At 40.0% G+C, this 19,452-nt stretch overlaps 1 protein-coding gene across 3 annotated transcripts in view; it reads left to right on the forward strand.

Annotated features, from left to right (window-relative positions):
* Positions 1–19,452, forward strand: part of LOC310701129 (contactin-3-like) — a 164,839-nt gene that overhangs the window by 31,646 nt on the left and 113,741 nt on the right. For 2 of the 3 annotated variants that reach the window (XM_083491446.1, XM_083491447.1), the window contains exon 2: positions 6,901–7,035. In XM_083491446.1, coding sequence (XP_083347572.1) covers positions 6,981–7,035 — 55 coding nt within the window. In that variant the 5' untranslated portion in view covers positions 6,901–6,980. The remainder of the gene's footprint in view (positions 1–6,900; positions 7,036–19,452) is intronic. The other variant, XM_083491445.1, reaches the window with a different exon arrangement.

A 19,452-nucleotide genomic window follows, 5' to 3' on the forward strand; every position in this document is an offset into this window, starting at 1 on the left:
GCAAAAGGTCCCAGGTTGAACAGGTAGCATCTCTTGGTAGAACTTTGGGAGACTCCTGCCTGAAACCCCTGACAATCAGCGGTATCAAGCTACATGGACCAATTGCCTGACTTGTTATAGGGCAGCTTCCTTTGCTCCTAAAGAAGTTTGTTGTCACAAGAGAACAAGGAGCGGGAAGTGGGGGCTTATGGGTCCAGATCTGTGTGTCTTCAGCCTTGCAAACAAGCCCACAAAACTTTAAAACGTTAACATCACATCCTGCCCACAAATACATTGTTTAGATATTGGTGACAATTATTACCATACCCTTCCAAACTGGACATTTGCAAGACTTGTGACCGAGCAATGGGAGCTCACCCCGTCATGGGGATTTGAACCGCCGACCTTCTGATCGGCAAGTCCTAGGCTCTGTGGTTTAACCCACAGCGCCAAGCACGTGCCAAAAGACCTGTTAGGTTAGACCAAATGCCTGTCCTGTAAAGCATCATATTTCCCATGATGGCCAGCCTGATGCCTATAGGATTCTCACAGGAAGGACATGGATATAATAGCCTTCTTCAGCCGTATTATCCATGACTTTGTCTACCCCCCTTATAAAATCATCTCATCTTGTAAAGACTCACATTATGAACTGTATAAATAAGTACTTCCTCTTGTCTATCAAGAGTCTTCTACCACTTGGCTTCATTGTTTCTCACATTAAAAGAGAGGCATAATAAATTCTCTCTTTTTCTAGTTTCTCCACATTGCACATACATTCTATTATATCCTTCACTGATGGGTTGCTCCAGTCCTTTGTTAATCCTGGTGGTTGTTTTTTGAACTCCCCCCCCCCCGCCCCCCGTTCATTAGGACTTCTGAGTAGACATGGTTAGGGATTGCACTTTAAATGTGTATACTTTTTTTTTTTTTGTTAACTTTAAAATGGGCTGCATCATCCATTGTGTTAAAAGCTCCTGGCTCCTTTAAAATAGTTATTTAAACAATGGCCATGTCTAAAATATATATGTCAGAGTGCAGATGTCATCTAGCTATTGAAAATACCAATTTCAAAAGAAATTGCAATGCTGTCTGCTCAAACAGGCATTAGGAGAGAAGGAAGATGGATTAGGAGAGAGGATGGGAGCACAAGAGAGATTTCTCCAAGCATATTGAACTCTGGGTCTCTATGGGCAAAAGTACCCAGAAGTAACATGTAAACCTCAGTTCTGCCACTACTACTATTTGTAAAAAGAAAGAAAAAAATGAAAGAAAAAAAGACAGATAATGTTCTCTCTCAAGGACAGTGCCAGAATAATAGCTGGACAATAATGTTATAGGATAAGTCCCATGGAGGATTGAAGAGGTTTTGTCTTGACAGTTGTGTAATAACATGTCTGGACAAAACAGAAACCTTCAACAGTGAAGAGTTCCTGTGGATTCCAGGCTGCATCAATAAGACTAAACAAATTTACAGGGTGGTGGTGTTTTTGGCCTGGGGCATTTCCATAGCATAGATTAATGGAGTTGTAGAATTGGAAGGGAACACGTGGGTCATCTAGTCCACCCCCCTACAATGCAGGAATATTTTGCCCAACTTGGAGCTCACCCACACCTCTGAGATTAAGAGTCTCATGCTCTACCAACTGAGCTACATGTTTAAATAGATTTGCTTTTATTTTTAGAGTGACACTTGAATTAGCCTGTCCCGTACCAACAGCATGATAGGGTGGTGGTTGTCCAGTTTGGGGCGTTCTTGGTGAAAACAGATGATTTAGTCCAGACTCTTTTCAAATTACGGTAGGTTTGGGCTTGGGTTTGGCAATGAAACAGCCTTGGTTGCCTTCATGAATGACATATGTCTGGACAAAGACGGAGAAGCGTGTCTCTGCAGTTTTGATACCATTGACCATGGTATCCTACTGGGCTATCTCTGTGGATTGTGGGCAGCGTGGGCAGAGGATGAATTTGTTTTGAATGGATTTCTACACAGAATCTGGCAGTTTTGAATCAGTCAAGCTTTGCCTGCATCAGGCCATCTGTTGCACTGAGTGCCTCCTTATGTCCGAACCACCCATGCGTCATGTTTCTTTGTGTGCATCGTAATTCCTTATATGCAATCAATATGCAAGATGATGCGCAAAAATAAGTATCTACGTACGTATCTATTTCTGTGCTGCTCATTTAAGAGTGTATATGCATATAATATTACATGAGTAATATGTTAGAATTGTTTGCATTTTTTAGTGGAACCGATAAAAAAACCCTCACTTCTTGTCAAGATCAAGATATCAAGACAGGGGAGGTTTGCATTGTGATTTGCAGAAAGATCTGTTTCTAGGCGGAAGAAGGCATAAAGATATTGTGGGTTTGCAGAGTTGGTTAAAGAACATACCAGTGATGGGTTCAGCTCAACTCCATTCTACCCATACGATGGCATCCATCTAGGTTCTGTTTTAACTCCTTTGCTTTCTAACATTTCTTTCAGGCTAAGGAACCTTTTTCAGCCACATGCTCTTCTGGGTGATCTTCCAAGGACCACATGCCAGTGGTGGGTGGGGCCAGAAGCAAAAGTGGGTGGAACAATGAATGCATACTTTAGCTTTGTAGACTACACACACTCACATACCCTACTCTGTCCTCCATCCAGAAAGAGGAGTAATCAGAGTTCAAGGACATACCTCAGCCAGGCTATGATACTTGAGGTTAGGTTCGTGACATGGGGAGAGTTCTGGTTGCCAGCAGGGTTTGAGGTTCCTCTCTGCTGATCTCACTGAAGCTTTTGAGTGAGTTCACTTGAGGGTTTGTAGAACGGGTACCATCAGTATGCTGATGACGCTGAACTCTATTCTCTTCATTATCCGAGTCAGGTGAGGCTATGCTAGTGCTGAATCAGTGTTTGGACTTGGCAATGGACTGCTTGAAGATTGATAAATGGATGGGATGGAGGCATTATTAGTACAGTGGTACCTCAGGTTATGGGGCTCTTCTTAAAGACTTTGTCGGTTTTGCTCTGTATCTGAAGCTATTGTTTTTTCACAGTCCCCCCCCCCTCTTAAGTCTAGTTTTCCTAAGTTCAGTTTTCCATAATTCCAAATCAGTTTCCAGTTTGTTTGTTTGTTTTGTTATTTAAGTCCTAATGAACCTACAAATTTACCCTTGAGATTGCCCTGCCCTAAATGTGCCCACTCAACTGCTTGTTATTGTTTAGTCATTTAGTCATGTCCGACACTTCATGACCCCATGGACCAGAGCACGCCAGGCACTCCTGTCTTCCACTGCCTCCCGCAGTTTGGTCAAACTCATGTTGGTAGCTTTGAGAACATTGTCCAATCATCTCATCCTCTGTCGTCCCCTTCTCCTTGTGCCCTCAATCTTTCCCAACATCAGGGTCTTTTCCAGGGAGTCTTCTCTTCTCACGAGGTGGCCAAAGTATTGGAGTCTCAGCTTCAGGATCTGTCCTTCCAGTGAGCACTCAGGGCTGATTTCCTTAAGACTAGATAGGTTTGATCTTCTTGCAGTCCATGGGACTCTCAAGAGTCTCCTCCAGCACCATAATTCAAAAGCATCAATTCTTCGGCGATGAGCCTTCTTTATGGTCCAGTTCTCACTTCCATACATCACTACTGGGAAAACCATAGCTGTAACTATACGGACCTTTGTCGGCAAGGTCATGTCTCTGCTTTTTAAGATGTTGTCTAAGTTTGTTGTCACTTTTCTCCCAAGAAGCAGGCGTCTTTTAATTTTGTGACTGCTGTCACCACCTGCAGTGATCATGGAGCCCAAGAAAGTAAAATCACTCAACTGCTTAGAACAGCAGAATTGGCAGTTCTACAGATGCCACATTATACCCGTTCCACTTTTGTAAGAACTCAGTCATTTAGTGTGGCAGCACCTGCACTTTAGAACTCTCTGCCTGTTGAGATCAAGCAGATGCCTTCACTGTACTCCTATACCTGCTAAAAACATTCCTGTTTAGACAAGCCTACCCAGATGCTTAGAAAGTTGAGATTCTGTTTTAGTAGCATAACTTTAGCATGTTTTCCTGTATGGTTGTAATTTTTTATTGATTTTGCTGTTTTATCTTTTGTAAACTGCTTTGAGGGGGGGTTGCAATCAAGGGGTGTATAAATTTTATAAAATAAATGAATGAATGAAAACTTATCGACCATCTATGCATATTTGCCATCAGCTGTAGTTTTAGAGTGTTGGCCGACGAAGTGAGTTGCCTTAGAATGAAGTGAGACGCAGAAAGAAAAATCCATACTTCTGTAGTTTTAGAGTTTGGGTACAATTCTAAAGATCAGTTTTAATGTCTATGTCCAACCTAATGTGTAATCCTGATTGTGTGTCAATAATTTGGTTATTTTACCGTATGTATGTATGTATGTATGTATTAATGACTTTTGTAAGCTGCTATCAGCTAGCATTCAGGACATTAATTTTAGAAATAAATATATAAAATAATTTCAGTTTTTTGGGTGAGACTGTGGATGACAGTGTATTTCAAAGCATCTGAAAGAGTTCAGATATTGGTTAAAGATTGCAACCCATGTAAATTTTAGGAAATGTCCTAGTATATATTGTGTAATTGCTGTACAATTTGATGCTGAGATAAATGCTTGGGGAGAATCCCATGACATTTATTTTCTGCATTTTAAAAGCTGGTAATCTGCTTTATAGAATATATGAAATATATTTCACTTTGAAAAGTTCAGAGACCTCAAACAGTATCATTGAATAGTCTGAGGCAAACACCTATATTTTCACGAGCTGAATAATCATGCCAGAATATAATTGGAAACATAATTTTTCATTACTTTTGTAATATAATCTCTTCGTGCACTTGTGACCTCTGTGTCATGGTGATAATACTCCTGTTTCTTCAAGGAGTAATTGAATAATGATGAAATTTTTGTTTCCCTCTAAGGTATTATAGAGCAGACTCAGTTATACAAATGGAACAGCAATACAAGCTTTGCCTTTTTTAAAAAAAAACCCCCGCAAAAGTGCTGTACCTGACTGAGTTTAAATGGCAAGATTATTAATACTCCAACTCAAATTCACATTGTGGCTCTTTTTCTAAGATAAGATGCAAGAATTCTGCAACAGGGGAGTGCTGCCTTAAAGCCTTAGCAAATTTCCACACGCACCCCTTTTAAACCCCGACATTTGAGTACAATTAAAACTAACAATGCTCTCTGCATTTTCCCTGGATGTGGCTTTCCCCTTTGTTTAATGACTTTCACTGAGAAGTTTATATGACTGTTGAGATTTCCAGTGCACGAAAGCATCAGTTTGTAGTGGATTAAAAGATGTGAACGGCGGTGAGAACTGTTGGGACTTAACAGTCCACAAATTTATTTCTCTTCAGCCCACAGACATCCAATACATACATACATATTTAAAAAATCTCATATTGGTATTTTTTGTAATGCAACGAAAGTCATGGAAGTGTCAAATATATTAGGCACATTAGCCAGTTCTTACAGAACACTGCAATTTGGCTAACACAACTGGTTTTTAACATACCGTAGTTGTTTCTTTGAATAAACCTAATCATTTAAACTAGCCTCAGGTATGAAATATAAAGGAAATGGCATATTTCCACCCCTGTACTGTAGCCAGGCATTAAGGTTCATGGAGATCTGTTGGGCTAACATGGCAACATTAGTTTTTGGGTTGTTTTTTAAAGAAAGCCTGTTTTGATCTCCAAATGAAGGTACTGTAATTCTTATAATGCTGAGCTGCATAAGTACCAAGAGGAAGACTTGTTTCCTGGCTGCCTTTCATATGCTCTTTATTGTATATCCAGATTGTGTCACCAGGCAGAATTTAGTAATACCATTGGTGGTTCCTGCTGGTGGAGAAATAGGAAAGATGCTTTCATCTGTTAGGGGCTGGATGGAGCGAGCAAAGGTGAGGTACATTTCAAAATGTCTGAGGAGAGGAAAGAAGAAGCAAATCAAGCAGATGAAAACCCACAAATACATATGAACATTGAGGAAATCTACCATGTGCCTATGGGTGAAAGAGCTGTGGCTATTATCTGTGAAGGAGCTGTAGTTGTAAAGCATGTGATTTCTCTGTGGAGTTCGGTCTAAGGTTTAAGAAAGCTTGAGTAGGTCTGTTGATGGGATTACTGTGTGCACTTTAAAATTCTGGTATTTGTTTGACTGAACCATTGCTGTGCTTGAGAGTATTGCTTTACAGCAATTATTCATTTATTTATTTTTCTAAATTTGAGAATGAATTTGCATACACATCTAAATTATTTTCCTTTTGTAGTCAGAGATGCTATCCAGGTCATTGGAATTCCAGTGCAGATATAGTAATTAATAAAATATTATGTTAGGATCATAGGAAATAACCTTATTCTAAATTAGAGACATTAATCCATCTAGCTCAGTTATTGCCTACATTGACTGGTAGAGGCTTTCCAGTCTTTCAGGCAGGGGGCCTTCCCAGACCAACCTGGAGATTCCAGGGATTGAACCTGATACCTTCTGCATGCACCTTTGGGTCTTGTTTGAACTCCTTCTGGGTCCAGTTGGAACTGCCTGGAATAACCTCTATGTCTACCATTTCCCACATTTAAGATGAGACTTCTCTCAGGTGGTCCTTTGACACTGGCAAGATAAAGTAGATTTTGGAACACACCAACACTGCTTATTGAAACCACAGCAAGAACAGCACTCCCAAAGAAAGAAGATTACTTGATTGCTAGCTGGCACAGTGTGTAATTCTCTAATTCTAAGTATAGTTTTTTTACCGAGCCTGAATTGAAGAGTGAATAATTTTTTACGGCCATGAGGGAGCATCAATCTTCCTTCCATTAAAAAGTTCATGTGACAGATAACATGCTTTTCATGTGGTGAATCCTATAATTAAATTATTTGTGTATTCATGTTGTTTTAACAGATTAAAGGTTCTGTGTGGAAGACTTAAGTGTACTGTTCATTTGAGGCTGGACAAGAACTTCTAACTTTTGGCAGCTGAAGATGTTGTTACTATGGAAACAGATGTTCCTGCTTTCCTTTGTTGGCTGCCTTGGAGGTGAGGATATATGTTTATCTATAATTTCTAAATTAGAGCTGCAACTGAATCATTCCTTTCAAAATAAAATGTTGCAACAGTAAAGCTAAACTTTTCAGTCCATTAAAAATAAGTGCATTATAAATTTGGAGCATTAATGGAGTATAAAAACAACTTCATTTTCCTGTGTTGGTTATTACATGCAGCTTGCAAACACAGACATTCAAAAGAAGGAGGGCCATTCCCTAAAAGTCACAAAGAAAAATATGTGGTGGTGATAAACCTAGATGCGTGCATTAAAATGAACACCGACATACTGAATAAATAAGAATATATATTTAAAATATGACATCCAATGCAAATAAGCAGACAAATCTGCATAAATACCCAAGTGGTACAGCAGCAACAAAATTGTTTGAAAGTTTGGCAAAGGCTTTCACCATTACAAAATGATTTCTGCACAGCTCAGTGGTGGTTCGATCTATTCATTTTGAGAATTCTTAACCATGAGCAAAACCGGAGTATCGTTCACTGATGGTATGATTTTTCTAAAAAGCATAAGGAATAAGGAGCTGGGTGGAATTTAGTGCACTCAGGGTGCAGGGTCTAGAAGCAATAATCCACTCAAGGAACAACTTTATTTTGGTTTTGGAGCAGTAAGAATAGTGTGGCATAGAGCAGGGATCCTGTCATTGAGCAGCACTCCAGTTGGCTGATGTTCCAGTCCTGCCCAGTTGCCAGGTCCACTAGCACAGGCCAATCGGATGAACCCCATAGGCAACCTGGGGTGCTGTGGCCCAGCAGCAACCCTATCCAGCTGAGCTTTTGTGCAGACATCAGATTGCCAAGATCCACGAGGGAGACCCACCCAAAGGGAAGCACGGTGCACCTCCCCTGCTAACCCCGTATCATATTACATACATATACATTCTCAAGTTTCCTAATTTAATCAGCACATAAACCAGTACATACAGCAATGCATATCACTGTGTAAAAAAGTTGTGTTATCTATAGTATAAAACTATTCAGCAGAATACAGTGCCACGTGGAGTTTGACTTTATCACATGTATTAACCGTATCTTTGCATATAATTTTGCATATTGTTTGCTTTTTTGTTGGGGGGGGGGGAGAAATTAACTAAGAAAAAGGCTAAGATATAAGCCAGTTCTTAATGGAAGAAGTGGACTGAAGTAAGCAAAGGTTGATCAGGTTGAAACCACCAAATACCATGTATAAATACAATTAAAACAGACTCCTTCTCTGTCGCTAGTAAGGAACCCCTGAATTTCATTAAGAAGGTCTTAGAAAGCTGTCTCCACATGATTTGTTTAACATTGCATGAGATCTTCAACAAATAACAAAGGTATAAAAACGAAACCATACAGAGCTGTTGCAAACACTGCCTTGTGCACTAAACTACTGTGCATCGTACAGTGAAGGGAGATGAAATACACCTTCTCAGACGTCACAAGCTGAACTCAAGTTATGAAAGGCCACATATATACACTTCATTCGTATGAGGACAACAATCCTGTGATCACTAAAAATAGATGGAGATGATGTACTGTGCTTATAAAAATCAGCTCAATTCCAACAGTTCATATAATCATAGAATTGTAGAGTTGGAAGAGACCCCAAGAGCCATCTGGTCCAACCCCCTGCAGTGTCCACAACAACCCCTGGTTTGGCTCAAACCACCACCCTTCTGGTTAACACCAAGATGCACCAAGCCATTGTGTCACTGGGGGCTCTGAGCACTGTTTGAACTCATGCTGCAGTTCCTCAGTGTCCACATCCATCAAGTCATGGGACTTGAGGTTTTCAATAGCAAACAGTTTCTCAACATGAAGTTGGCGATATCTAAATACGAGGAGGACAGTAGAGCACATGCTTAACTTGTGAAGGGTTCCAGGTTCGGTCCTTGACATCTCCAGGTAGAACTGGGAAAGGCAGCTGCCTGAAACCCTGGAGAGTCACTGCCGGTTGGTGTGAACAGTACTGAGCTAGGTGAACCAATGGTCTGATTTGGGATGGCATATTTCATCCCTATGGGTGGTTCTCCAACATTGTGTGAGGAGACTTTTCACTCACCTTTCACCCCCAGTTTGATAGAGAGTTGCCCGCAACACTTGCACATTTACTGATGCCATTCAGGTTCCCTGCTGTGCCTAACTTTACGGTATTGTTATACTTGCCTTTGAGAGGTGTTGGAATTCCTGATTTTGTCTGCAGCTTCCTTCACTGAATGAGCAAAATGAAGGGAAGGGCTATAGTTGTTGCAAGTAGTTACGCCTGGGAGCTTCAGCAAGCCTAAGTGCTTCTCTGTAGCGACAAGGGCAAAATGAGACCTTACTCATACACTTCCACACACATTGTTTAGCCACCAATTTGCTCTGTCTGTTTGTTCTAATTGTTCTCATAACAGTTCTTGCCCCTAAAGGATTTTGAAGGCTATGAGTGAGATTATAAACATCTTGAAAGCGCAAAGGGTAAAAGAAAAGACAACGTTTCTCAATTTTCAATAAGTGGGGAAGCCCCTTGAGATGTAGGAAGGAGGGAACTGCTTGGAAAGCTGCGAGAGAGATCCTGATACAGCTCTGAGCTTTTATATCAGAAAGGCATTCTAGCTGTACTGGAAGTTTGACTGTATTGTGCATTTCACGGTGTCTGTTTCATCATGTTTGAATGTAAGCTTTTTTTGCAAGGTTTTTTTTAAAAATGACAGTTCGGTTTAAGCTATTGGTTCTGCTTCTGAACATGTATTGCACATATTTTCTGGCTAATGTTTTCCCCATCTCGAATGAGAATAGTTTCAAGGAGAAAAAAAGATGCTTGTTCTATTCTAAAACATTAAAAGGCTGCTGCAAACAGAAAATCGTTAATGGGATCTGGGCCAAAATTTTAGAAATTATAAAATGAGAAACTGCAGCTGAGTGAAAGAGCACTAAGATTGCACACATAATGGCTTGACTGTTAAGAATAATCTGTGTTGAAGACTGTACCTACTTGGTTTAAGGTGTGGAGCAAGGCATTAGAAAGAAATTCTGAAAACTTGAATTCCGCCTCTGAAAACTTAATACGTGGTTTAACTGTCTAGGAACAGCCTTTCAGATGCTGTGTCTCTCCCCACCCCAAAGCAAGAGGGTTCAATCCTGCTAGGTGCAGGATTGACCACCCATTCCAAATAGGACTCCTGCAGGATTGTACCATCTGAACACCAGCGATCTTTAATCTAATTGTATAGTTAATCTCACAATCTGCTTGTATATTTCCTCAAATTCATTCTTCCTTCAAATTGTGTGTGTATGTATATGTATGTGCATGTGATACGAAGTTTGCTTCACGATCTAGTTGGCATTCTTGTATAAAGGTATAATATTGACATGAATTAAAACAGAATTATAAGATTTTTCTATTGAAAGTAAGCACTATAATTCATTGTAAGGAGGAATAGTCAAATTTCCTACACACTATGCAGTCTAAGTAGATTTTTAAAGAAAGGTTGTGATTGAAGCACGCATTCATATGTTTAGGCCACATTTTACTATTCTTGTTTTTCATTAGGCACTGTTCCTTATGTAAATACAAGCAGTATATTTTCATGTCTCTCCAGTAATAAATCACATTTTGGTTTAGCAACAATGCTCAAGTTATTTATAGTACAATGAATGAATTTCTGTAACTGAGAGCAAAGTTCTGTATTGTCCAAGGCAATTCTTCTGGGTATGAACATATAAAGTAATATGAATTAATTGCCCTTTGACCATCCTATTGATACCACTTGTATGTTTGTCAAAGAAGAATAAATGGACATATTTTTTTGCACCTTTCAAAGAATACTTCTCAGTAAAGCACATAATAGATCATGAGTAGATAACCAAGGGATTAATAGTTTTAAAAATCAGTTAAGACAGAAGGTAAGGGCATTATTTTGTATATGCAGCTCTGGATTGCTAATGCTTTCATATACCTGACAATTGATAGAAGTTTTCTCTTGGTTTTAAAATCTTGATCGTTCTCCTGGGGAGTGTAAGAAGTTGACTGCAGCTCCCAATATTTGCTTTTCCCTTCCCTGCCCATTTTGTGGATTTGAGGTAAGAAGGAAATTGGAGAGAAATAATACACTGGTGATAGTGACACATAGAATCATAGAGTTGGAATAGACCACAAGGGCCATTGCTCCGTGTCCGCTTCTCTGGAGCAGCAGAAAACAACCTTTCTCCCTCCTCTATATGACACCCTTTTATATATTTGAACATGGCTATCATACCACCCCTTAACCTCCTCTTCTCCCGGCTAAACATGCCCAGCTCCCTTAGCCGTTCCTCATAAGGCATCGTTTCCAGGCCTTTGACCATTTTGGTTGCCCTCCTCTGGACACGTTCCAGTTTGTCAGTGTCCTTCTTGAACTGTGGTGCCCAGAACTGGACACAGTACTCCAGGTGAGGTCTGACCAGAGCAGAATACAGTGGCACTATTACTTCCCTTGATCTAGATGCTATACTCCTATTGATGCAGCCCAGAATTGCATTGGCTTTTTTAGCTGCCGCGTCACACTGTTGGCTCATGTCAAGTTTGTGGTCAACCAAGACTCCTAGATCCTTTTCACATGTACTGCTCTTAAGCCAGGTGTCACCCATCTTGTATATGTGCCTCTCATTTTTTTTGCCCAAGTGCAATACTTTACATTTCTCCCTGTTAAAGTTCATCTTGTTTGTTTTGGCCCAGTTCTCTAATCTGTCAAGGTGGTTTTGAAGTGTGATCCTGTCCTCTGGGTGTTAGCCACCCCTCCCAGTTTGGTGTCATCTGCAAATTTGATCAGGATGCCCTTGAGTCCATCATCCAAGTCGTTGATAAAGATGTTGAATAAGACCGGGCCCAAGACAGAACCCTGTGGCACCCCACTAGTCACTCTTCTCCAGGATGAAGAGGAACCATTGATGAGCACCCTTTGGGTTCGGTCAGTCAGCCAGTTACAAATCCACTGAGTGGTAGCATAGTCAAGACCGCATTTTACCAGCTTCTTTACAAGAATATCGTGGGGCACCTTGTCGAATGCCTTGCTGAAATCAAGGTAGGCTACATCCACTGCGTTCCCTTCATCTACCAGGCTTGTAATTCTGTCAAAAAACAAGATCAGGTTAGTCTGACATGACTTATTTTTCAGAAATCCATGCTGACTATTGGTGATCACAGCATTCCTTTCTAGGTGCTCACAGATTGTTTGCATAATGATCTGCTCCAGAATCTTCCCTGGTATTGATGTCAGACTGACTGGGCGATAATTATTTGGGTCCTCTCTTTTCCCCTTTTTGAAAATAGGGACAACGTTTGCCCTCCTCCAGTCTGCCGGGACTTTGCCTGTTCTCCAGGAATTCTCAAAGATGACTGCCAGTGGTTCTGAGATCACATCTGCCAGTTCTTTTAATACTCTTGGATGCAGTTCATCTGGCCCTGGAGACTTGAATACATCTAAACTAGCCAAGTATTCTTGTACTATCTCCTTAGTTATTCTGGGCTGTGTTTCCTCTGCTGAATCATTTGCTCCAAATTCTTCAGGTCGGGCATTGTTTTCTTTATCGGAGAAGACTGAGGCAAAGAAGGCATTGAGGAGTTCAGCCCTTTCTGTGTCCTCTGTTTGCATTTCACCATCTTCTACTCTGAGTGACCCCACTGTTTCTTTGTTCTTTCTTTTGCTACGGACATACCCATAAAAGCCTTTTTTTGTTGCTTTTAACCTCTCTAGCAAGCCTGAGTTCATTCTGTGCTTTAGCTTTTCTGACTTTGTGTCTACATGTGCTGGCTATTTGTTTGAATTCCTCTTTGGTGGTTTCCCCCCTTTTCCATTTTTTGTACACATCCTTTTTTAATCTTAACTCAGTTAAGATTCTTTAGTTCTTTAGATAGCCACCCTGGCTTCTTTAGGCACCTTCCATGTTTCCGTCTCATTGGTATTGCCTGACGTTGTGCTTTTACTATCTCCCTCTTAACAAACTCCCAGCCATCATGAACTCCCTTTCCTTTTAGTATTAATGTCCATGGGATCTCACCCAGCACTTCCCTAAATCATCTGTCTTACCCAGCTTCCCTGCCAAATCCTCAAGATACCTGGGAGTGTTTGAAGAGCAACTGTGGCTCATAGTGGGGGCAGTTCCTAATACGCAAACTGATGTACATGTGCACATTTTATCAATGTAAGGAATGATTCAGAACCCTGATTTTATGTTGCGGGACAGTTGAACCCTGCTTTCATCCTTTCTGTGGACATTTCTAGGATGTTAATGGATATTAAACTATACCTTTTGTTATAATTGCCACACACTGTACCATGAGAAACCTGCAATTAAGAGGATGTGCTGCTCCAGTTTCCAATAGGACTTTTCACTGTATTTTTAAAAACAACCTCATTCATTTAAGGCTCTGCTTTAAGTTTGCTGCTTTCTAAATAAACATTGCGAAAGTGCCTAATGTCAAGGCCTCTTTTAGTGAGCTGCATTTGCTTACAGAAGACGATTCTTTCTAATGCTGACCCTAGGCTGGATCAAAGAAGTGTTTCAGTTAAACACGTTGTAAACTTTGTATGAGAAATCGGGTTGGCGAAAACAGAACTCCACTGCACCATTTGGTGTCACAGTGTTATAATGCATATATAATACATATAAAGCGTTTTTTTCTTTGCCAATGTAGCTGAGTCCTTATAGACATGGACCAAATACTAGACTAGTTTCCCTCAAGTCTGGCTTTCCCATTGTACTTAGCCGTTGTAACATTGCTGTATGAATCCTTTGGTGTGATTCATTATTTGGTATTTACCTTAAATCATTTCTATCCTGTATTTCTATATTTAAAAGTAGGAAAGACAGAAAACCATGCTTTGGTCTCAGATTGAATTAAGGTGCGAATACAGCCACCTGATCTGGTTCTTGGGAGTCAGTGCACACTACCATAATGGGGAAACAGGGACACACACACACACACACACACACACTCAGGCAACGTGGCTGTGCTTCCCAGATGCTCCAAGAATGAGTAAATGTAAAGGCAGTCTGCTTGTAGAAAATTGGTTAAGGATAAAAATTATGTTGATAACTTGTCCAGTCTACACACCTACCTGGGAGAGATAGATCAGGTGAATTCAAACACAAAAAACCAGAGGCCCCTAATTCTTCTACAGCCCTAACGTGGACCATTTCTTTCCAGAGCAGTCTCACATCAACTTGTTTCAGAATGGCAGGACCAGGATTGGGCTCGCTATTATCCAAGGAGAACTTTATGAATTTAGAGTTTGCTTGGTTTTTTTGGCGGGGGGGGGGGGGAATAAAAACTGTTTTCCATTGTTTTTAGTACTGGGGTGACGAGTTCTGCTCTTGGCTCTCCAGACACATACATAATTTTATTTGCAGGCTGCCTTTCCTTAGGTAAAGCCACGCTCAAGACAGCTTACAATATGTAAAAAATTGCTAAATTGCAAACAAAACGAAATTAGTAAGAAACAATGAATAAAATTTTAAAAGTATGCAAACAGTTACCACATAACTCATAAGGAGATCTAAAATAAAGATACAAAATATTAATCTAAAGAACAATAACACCCCTAAACAGCTCAAATGTCTGTTTAGCAGCCTCCACCTTTGTAGCTGGAGTCAGTCAGGGCCTCAGCCACCCAGGCCAGGTAAGAAAAAGCCTACAAGGCAGGGTCACAGCTAAGGTGGTCCTATTCTGCTGAGTTGTTTGGCTGGCATGATCTAGGGAAGGACTCTTGAGGACTTTTTTTTGTCCATCTATTGTAGGGCTTTATGCCTCCAAATAAAATATGCAATAAATTGTGCCTTTTTGAGGTCATATTTAAAGAAGCTTATTTGAGCTCTTGTTTTTGTTGTCATGGGATAATTACAATTCTCAGGATTAAGAATAAGCTGCAATGGCAATTTATTCTAGATGTATTATTTGGGATTCTGAATTCACTGGGATAGAAATAGCTTTGCAGAACTGTTGTTCTTCTAATATGCCAACTCAGCTTTAGAGAAGATGGTATAATGATTCAAAATGCGTAAGAATGGCTTAGTGGCAATTACATAATGTAACAGCAGATCTTATGTAATTCACCATTAACAGCAAGACATACATGTTTGGGAGTTTTAAGAGCAAAATGTATAACTTGTGAGGAAGAGAGCAGCTGGGGGATCTTCAGCAGTAGGATTTGATCACTAGCTTGAAATTCACAAATGTACTATGAGCTAAAATGTTCCTTTTTCTTAACTTACCTGCTTAAAAGTTACATTGAACAGTTAAATGTTTAAGTAACTTGCACAGTAAAAGTAGAATATATTTCCAATGTTCTGGTCCCTTCAGGACTCAAGTTCATTTCCCTGCCCTTTTGGGAATCATGCTTCCCCTTCAGAGATGCATCACAAATTAGACTATATAAATTGCTACTGGAGTCTATAATGAAAATGTTTTATGAGGTCTTCATAAATAAGGTTTTATTATCTATTGAGAGCAGTGAAGTCCCTTCCAGTATTCATATAACACCGTACTAGTCATAGCTGGTAATACAAGCCTATTAATCAGATTAGCCTTGGTATGAAATGCATAATTTACAGTGACTAATATAATGCCAAGAAAATGAGCCACAAGCATTTGAGGTACAAGAGATTTAATTTGAATAATATTGTCTCTTGCAGATGGTAATTTTAATTAATACTTTTTACAAATTATGCATTGATAAAAACATTTTAGGTTATTAATTCATTGTCAGTTTCAATAATAAAATATGGCTTGTAGAAAACTTTGCGAGTAGTGGTGGTGGAAATGAGGCAGATAAAATCAAAACTCCTAAAACAAATGAAGACTGCAATCCTGTTACTCATTTATCAGGGAATAAGCCCCATTGGACTTTATTTTAAGTAAACATGCAAACGATTGTTCTGTCAGATTGTGCTCCAAAAGTAGCATGAAGGATTAAACAACTAACATTTTCAGCTTCAGTTTTACCCAGACAGGTGACGACCATTTTAGGCACATCTAACTGACCCGCAATCACTGATGCTCGGGTCTTTTAGGACCTGGAGGAAGGAAGAATCAGAGGGTGTAGTGGGGGGCGGGGCATGCTTATGCATGCTCCACCAACGAGTGTATGGGGGCGGCGGAAACTGAACCCCTGTGCAAAATGGTCACCACCTGTACTGAATAACAGTTCCACTGCTATTTTCTGTATCCTTACATGATGTTAGGCCAGTAGACGTTATAGAGTATTCGGATTACATGTTTGCTATTCAAAATTGTTGAAATAAACTATCTTTTGCTATCTAATCCAGATCTGATTGCAAAAGATAATCTAGGATAGTCAAAATTTGGAATGTACAAAATTGGCTACTTTCTAATAGCAGCTAGAATGACCACCAGACACTTCTGGAAATGCAGTACATGGATAAAGTCACGGTGGAAATCTGGCATGACAAAGTCTGGATTTTAGCTATGTCAGAAGAGCTAATGCAAAGCATCATTATCATCATCATTGTTATTAAATTTAAAAGCTACCAAAAGGTCTGGTCTGGTTTGAGTCTATTAAATATATAAATGATGGAACAGACGCCCCAAGTACGCCAACAACATATGGAAGTTTATGGAACGCTTTAAGAACAAAAAGCCTTGATGTCAAATATCACTGACCAGGAACTTGGGGGGGGGGGGGGCTCTGTGCCACACACTGTGGACAGACAGAATAATCAGGCTGAACAGCAACCTTTGTTTTATATCTTATGTAGTTTATTTACTTTTATTACTTTCTGGGGATTTTTATTACTTTCTGGGGACAACGTGTTTGTTGTTTATGATTTGTAGCCTTGTCTTTTACAAGATTAAATAAAAATTAATTAAAAACAAACAATTGATCATGAATCACTGGCATGTATTCCTTAACAGTTAGCAAAACTGCTCTGCCTCTAGGTTAGCCCAACTCAGAAAGAAATAGTCCCTGCTTGGTCTGTTGCTCTGCACACATGTGCCAGCTAGCCCAAATTGCTTAATTTGTGAAGGACCAATCTAATCAAAATTAATCAATTGACTTCATGAGAAATCCTCAAAGCCCATTGAAATCAAATGAGATACAAATATTGCTCCTCGTTTCAGCAGCATTTCCTCCTCACCTTACTTCAAGGTTGGGTGAAAGGGAGTAGGTAGAAACAGCCACAGTTGTTTATCTCACAGTGAAGAGGTGCATCCAGTGAGCCACAGCTGAGTCTCAGCAGAAGGGGAACAAAGGAAAAATATTACTACTGACTGCCAAAGATTCTTAATACAGTCATACCTCAGAAGTCGAGCACCTTGCGACTCGAATGTTTTGGCTCCCGAACGCCATAAACCCAGAAGTGAGTGTTCTGGTTTGCAAACGTTCTTTGGAACCTGAATGTCCGATGCGGATTCCGTGGCTTCCAATTGGCTGCAGGAGCTTCCTGCAACCAATCAGAAGCCACACCTTCTTTTCCAAACGTTTTGGAAGTTGAATGGACCTCTGGAATGGATTCTGTTCGACTTCCAAGGTACGACTGTACATAGTGCTATGGAATATATTATTTTTTAAAACAATAACAACAGTTTTCTCAGAATGGTGGGTTGTCGTGTGATGAGATGGTGTGCTTTAAAATGGATACATAAGCATCCCACAGCCAATAAACTGAAATAATAAGAAATGTTTTTCCAAGTTCTATCAGACCTTTTGTGATGCGATCAGCTCAATTCTGGGGAAATGGAGATGTTGCTGGTCTTCGCTTATAAACCTTGACCTCCTTTATGTTCTAACAGATGGACTTATTTGAAATTAGCTTTGCTGATGGTTTATTTTCTGTCTTGAATTGCTTTTGGTTTATCATTTAGATCTTAATAGGAAGGATAAAGGAGATCCCTTGACTTGAGAATTTGGATGAGTTTTTGACGCTTATTTTGTTTTAAATGCAACCTTGAATACACCGCCACTTCAGTCTGCAAGGCTGCAACACTCAGAAGTGGATAATGGGTTCTACAGCACCAGTAAATCAAATGTTTCACTGACTTTTCACTGGTTCAACTGATTGTGTGTCACTGCTAATGTTAAGCTTCGGCTCTAACGAAAGGTAAAACTATATAGAATTAATAGGGTTCATGGGCACCACCCACTGCTTTACAACAGCTGTTTGAGTTAGTATAAAATGTGTGGTTCTAATAGTTAACATGTATTACACTCTTTTTGCTGGGGGGGGGGGGTGTTTGACCACCTGTGTATGGGGTGGGGTGATCATAAATTCCATGGAAAAGAGAGTGTACACACAGCAGCCACACATAAACACCTGTGTGCTCATTTCCCCTGCTCCTTGCCAGCAATTGGGTGTGGAAAAAAAGTTTAGCAAATTTAGTTGGGAGGGGTGCAGTGATATCAATGTAGAGTGCAGCCGCAGACAGAAAAGTTAGCCTTCCTTCCTTCCCTACCTGCAGGCTCTAGGAAGATACCCCCCCCCCAAAAAAAAAGCACTAGAACAATTATGCTTGAAAAAAAGCCTTCTACTGGAGTTTTTAAAAGGCCTCTTTAAAACCTAATTGTAGTGGAGAAGGGGCAATTTTATTGTAATAAATGGGGGGCGGTGTAGGGAAGTTAATTCTTCCCAGTTATGACCTCCCACACCACCTCTCTGTCATTGCAATTAGGGGTCTTTCCCCCTTCAAAACACTTATTTCAAGCCAAATTGTAGGGTGGGGGTAGATCTTGTAGATTGTAGCTGGTGGGTGAAGATTACCGGTAGCTCTTTTCTTCTCAGCACTCTCTGCAGGAAGATCTATTCATTCCCCCCCCCCCCCCGCTCCAGAAAAAAAGACTTGGGGGGAAATGTGATCAGGGCCAACTTGCATTTTTAAACAATTGTGTAGTTTGAGCCTCAGATAGCTGTTACTACAACATGAGCCTAGGAAACATAGAGCATATTAAGTGAAATGAGTAATTGAGATTGAGCTAGGTAATGGTTCTACAGTATATATCTCAATAATTACTAGTAATGTATTTCATCCTCTATTTTTTATTAGATACAACGAGGAATAGCTAGTGAATATTCTTTAGCTCTTTCATTGAGTCTAATCATCCCCCCCCCCAAAAAAATACACATTTCCTGAGGTGATGACATCAATTATGTCCTGGGTGAATGAGTTCTGGAGGTTAATTTATTGCGTTTATTAAACAACACGGTTTGTAGTACTTCTTTAATCTGTTGTTTCCCCATTTTGCTACAGCCCTTTGGGGATTTGTTTGTTAGATTTCTTTGAACAAAACATGTGTAAAAGGATCAACCATAAAGTCAATTGCATATTGAAAAGGGGAACAGATTGCTCACACTTGCAGCTGGCTGTGTCGCCAAGAAAAGCATTGGCTATTCTATACATTTGGCATGTACAGAAGATTTACCCTTGCTTAC

The sequence above is a fragment of the Podarcis liolepis genome, assembly GCF_965112155.1.
Source record: "Podarcis liolepis genome assembly, chromosome: 2".
Taxonomy (NCBI): domain Eukaryota; kingdom Metazoa; phylum Chordata; class Lepidosauria; order Squamata; family Lacertidae; genus Podarcis; species Podarcis liolepis.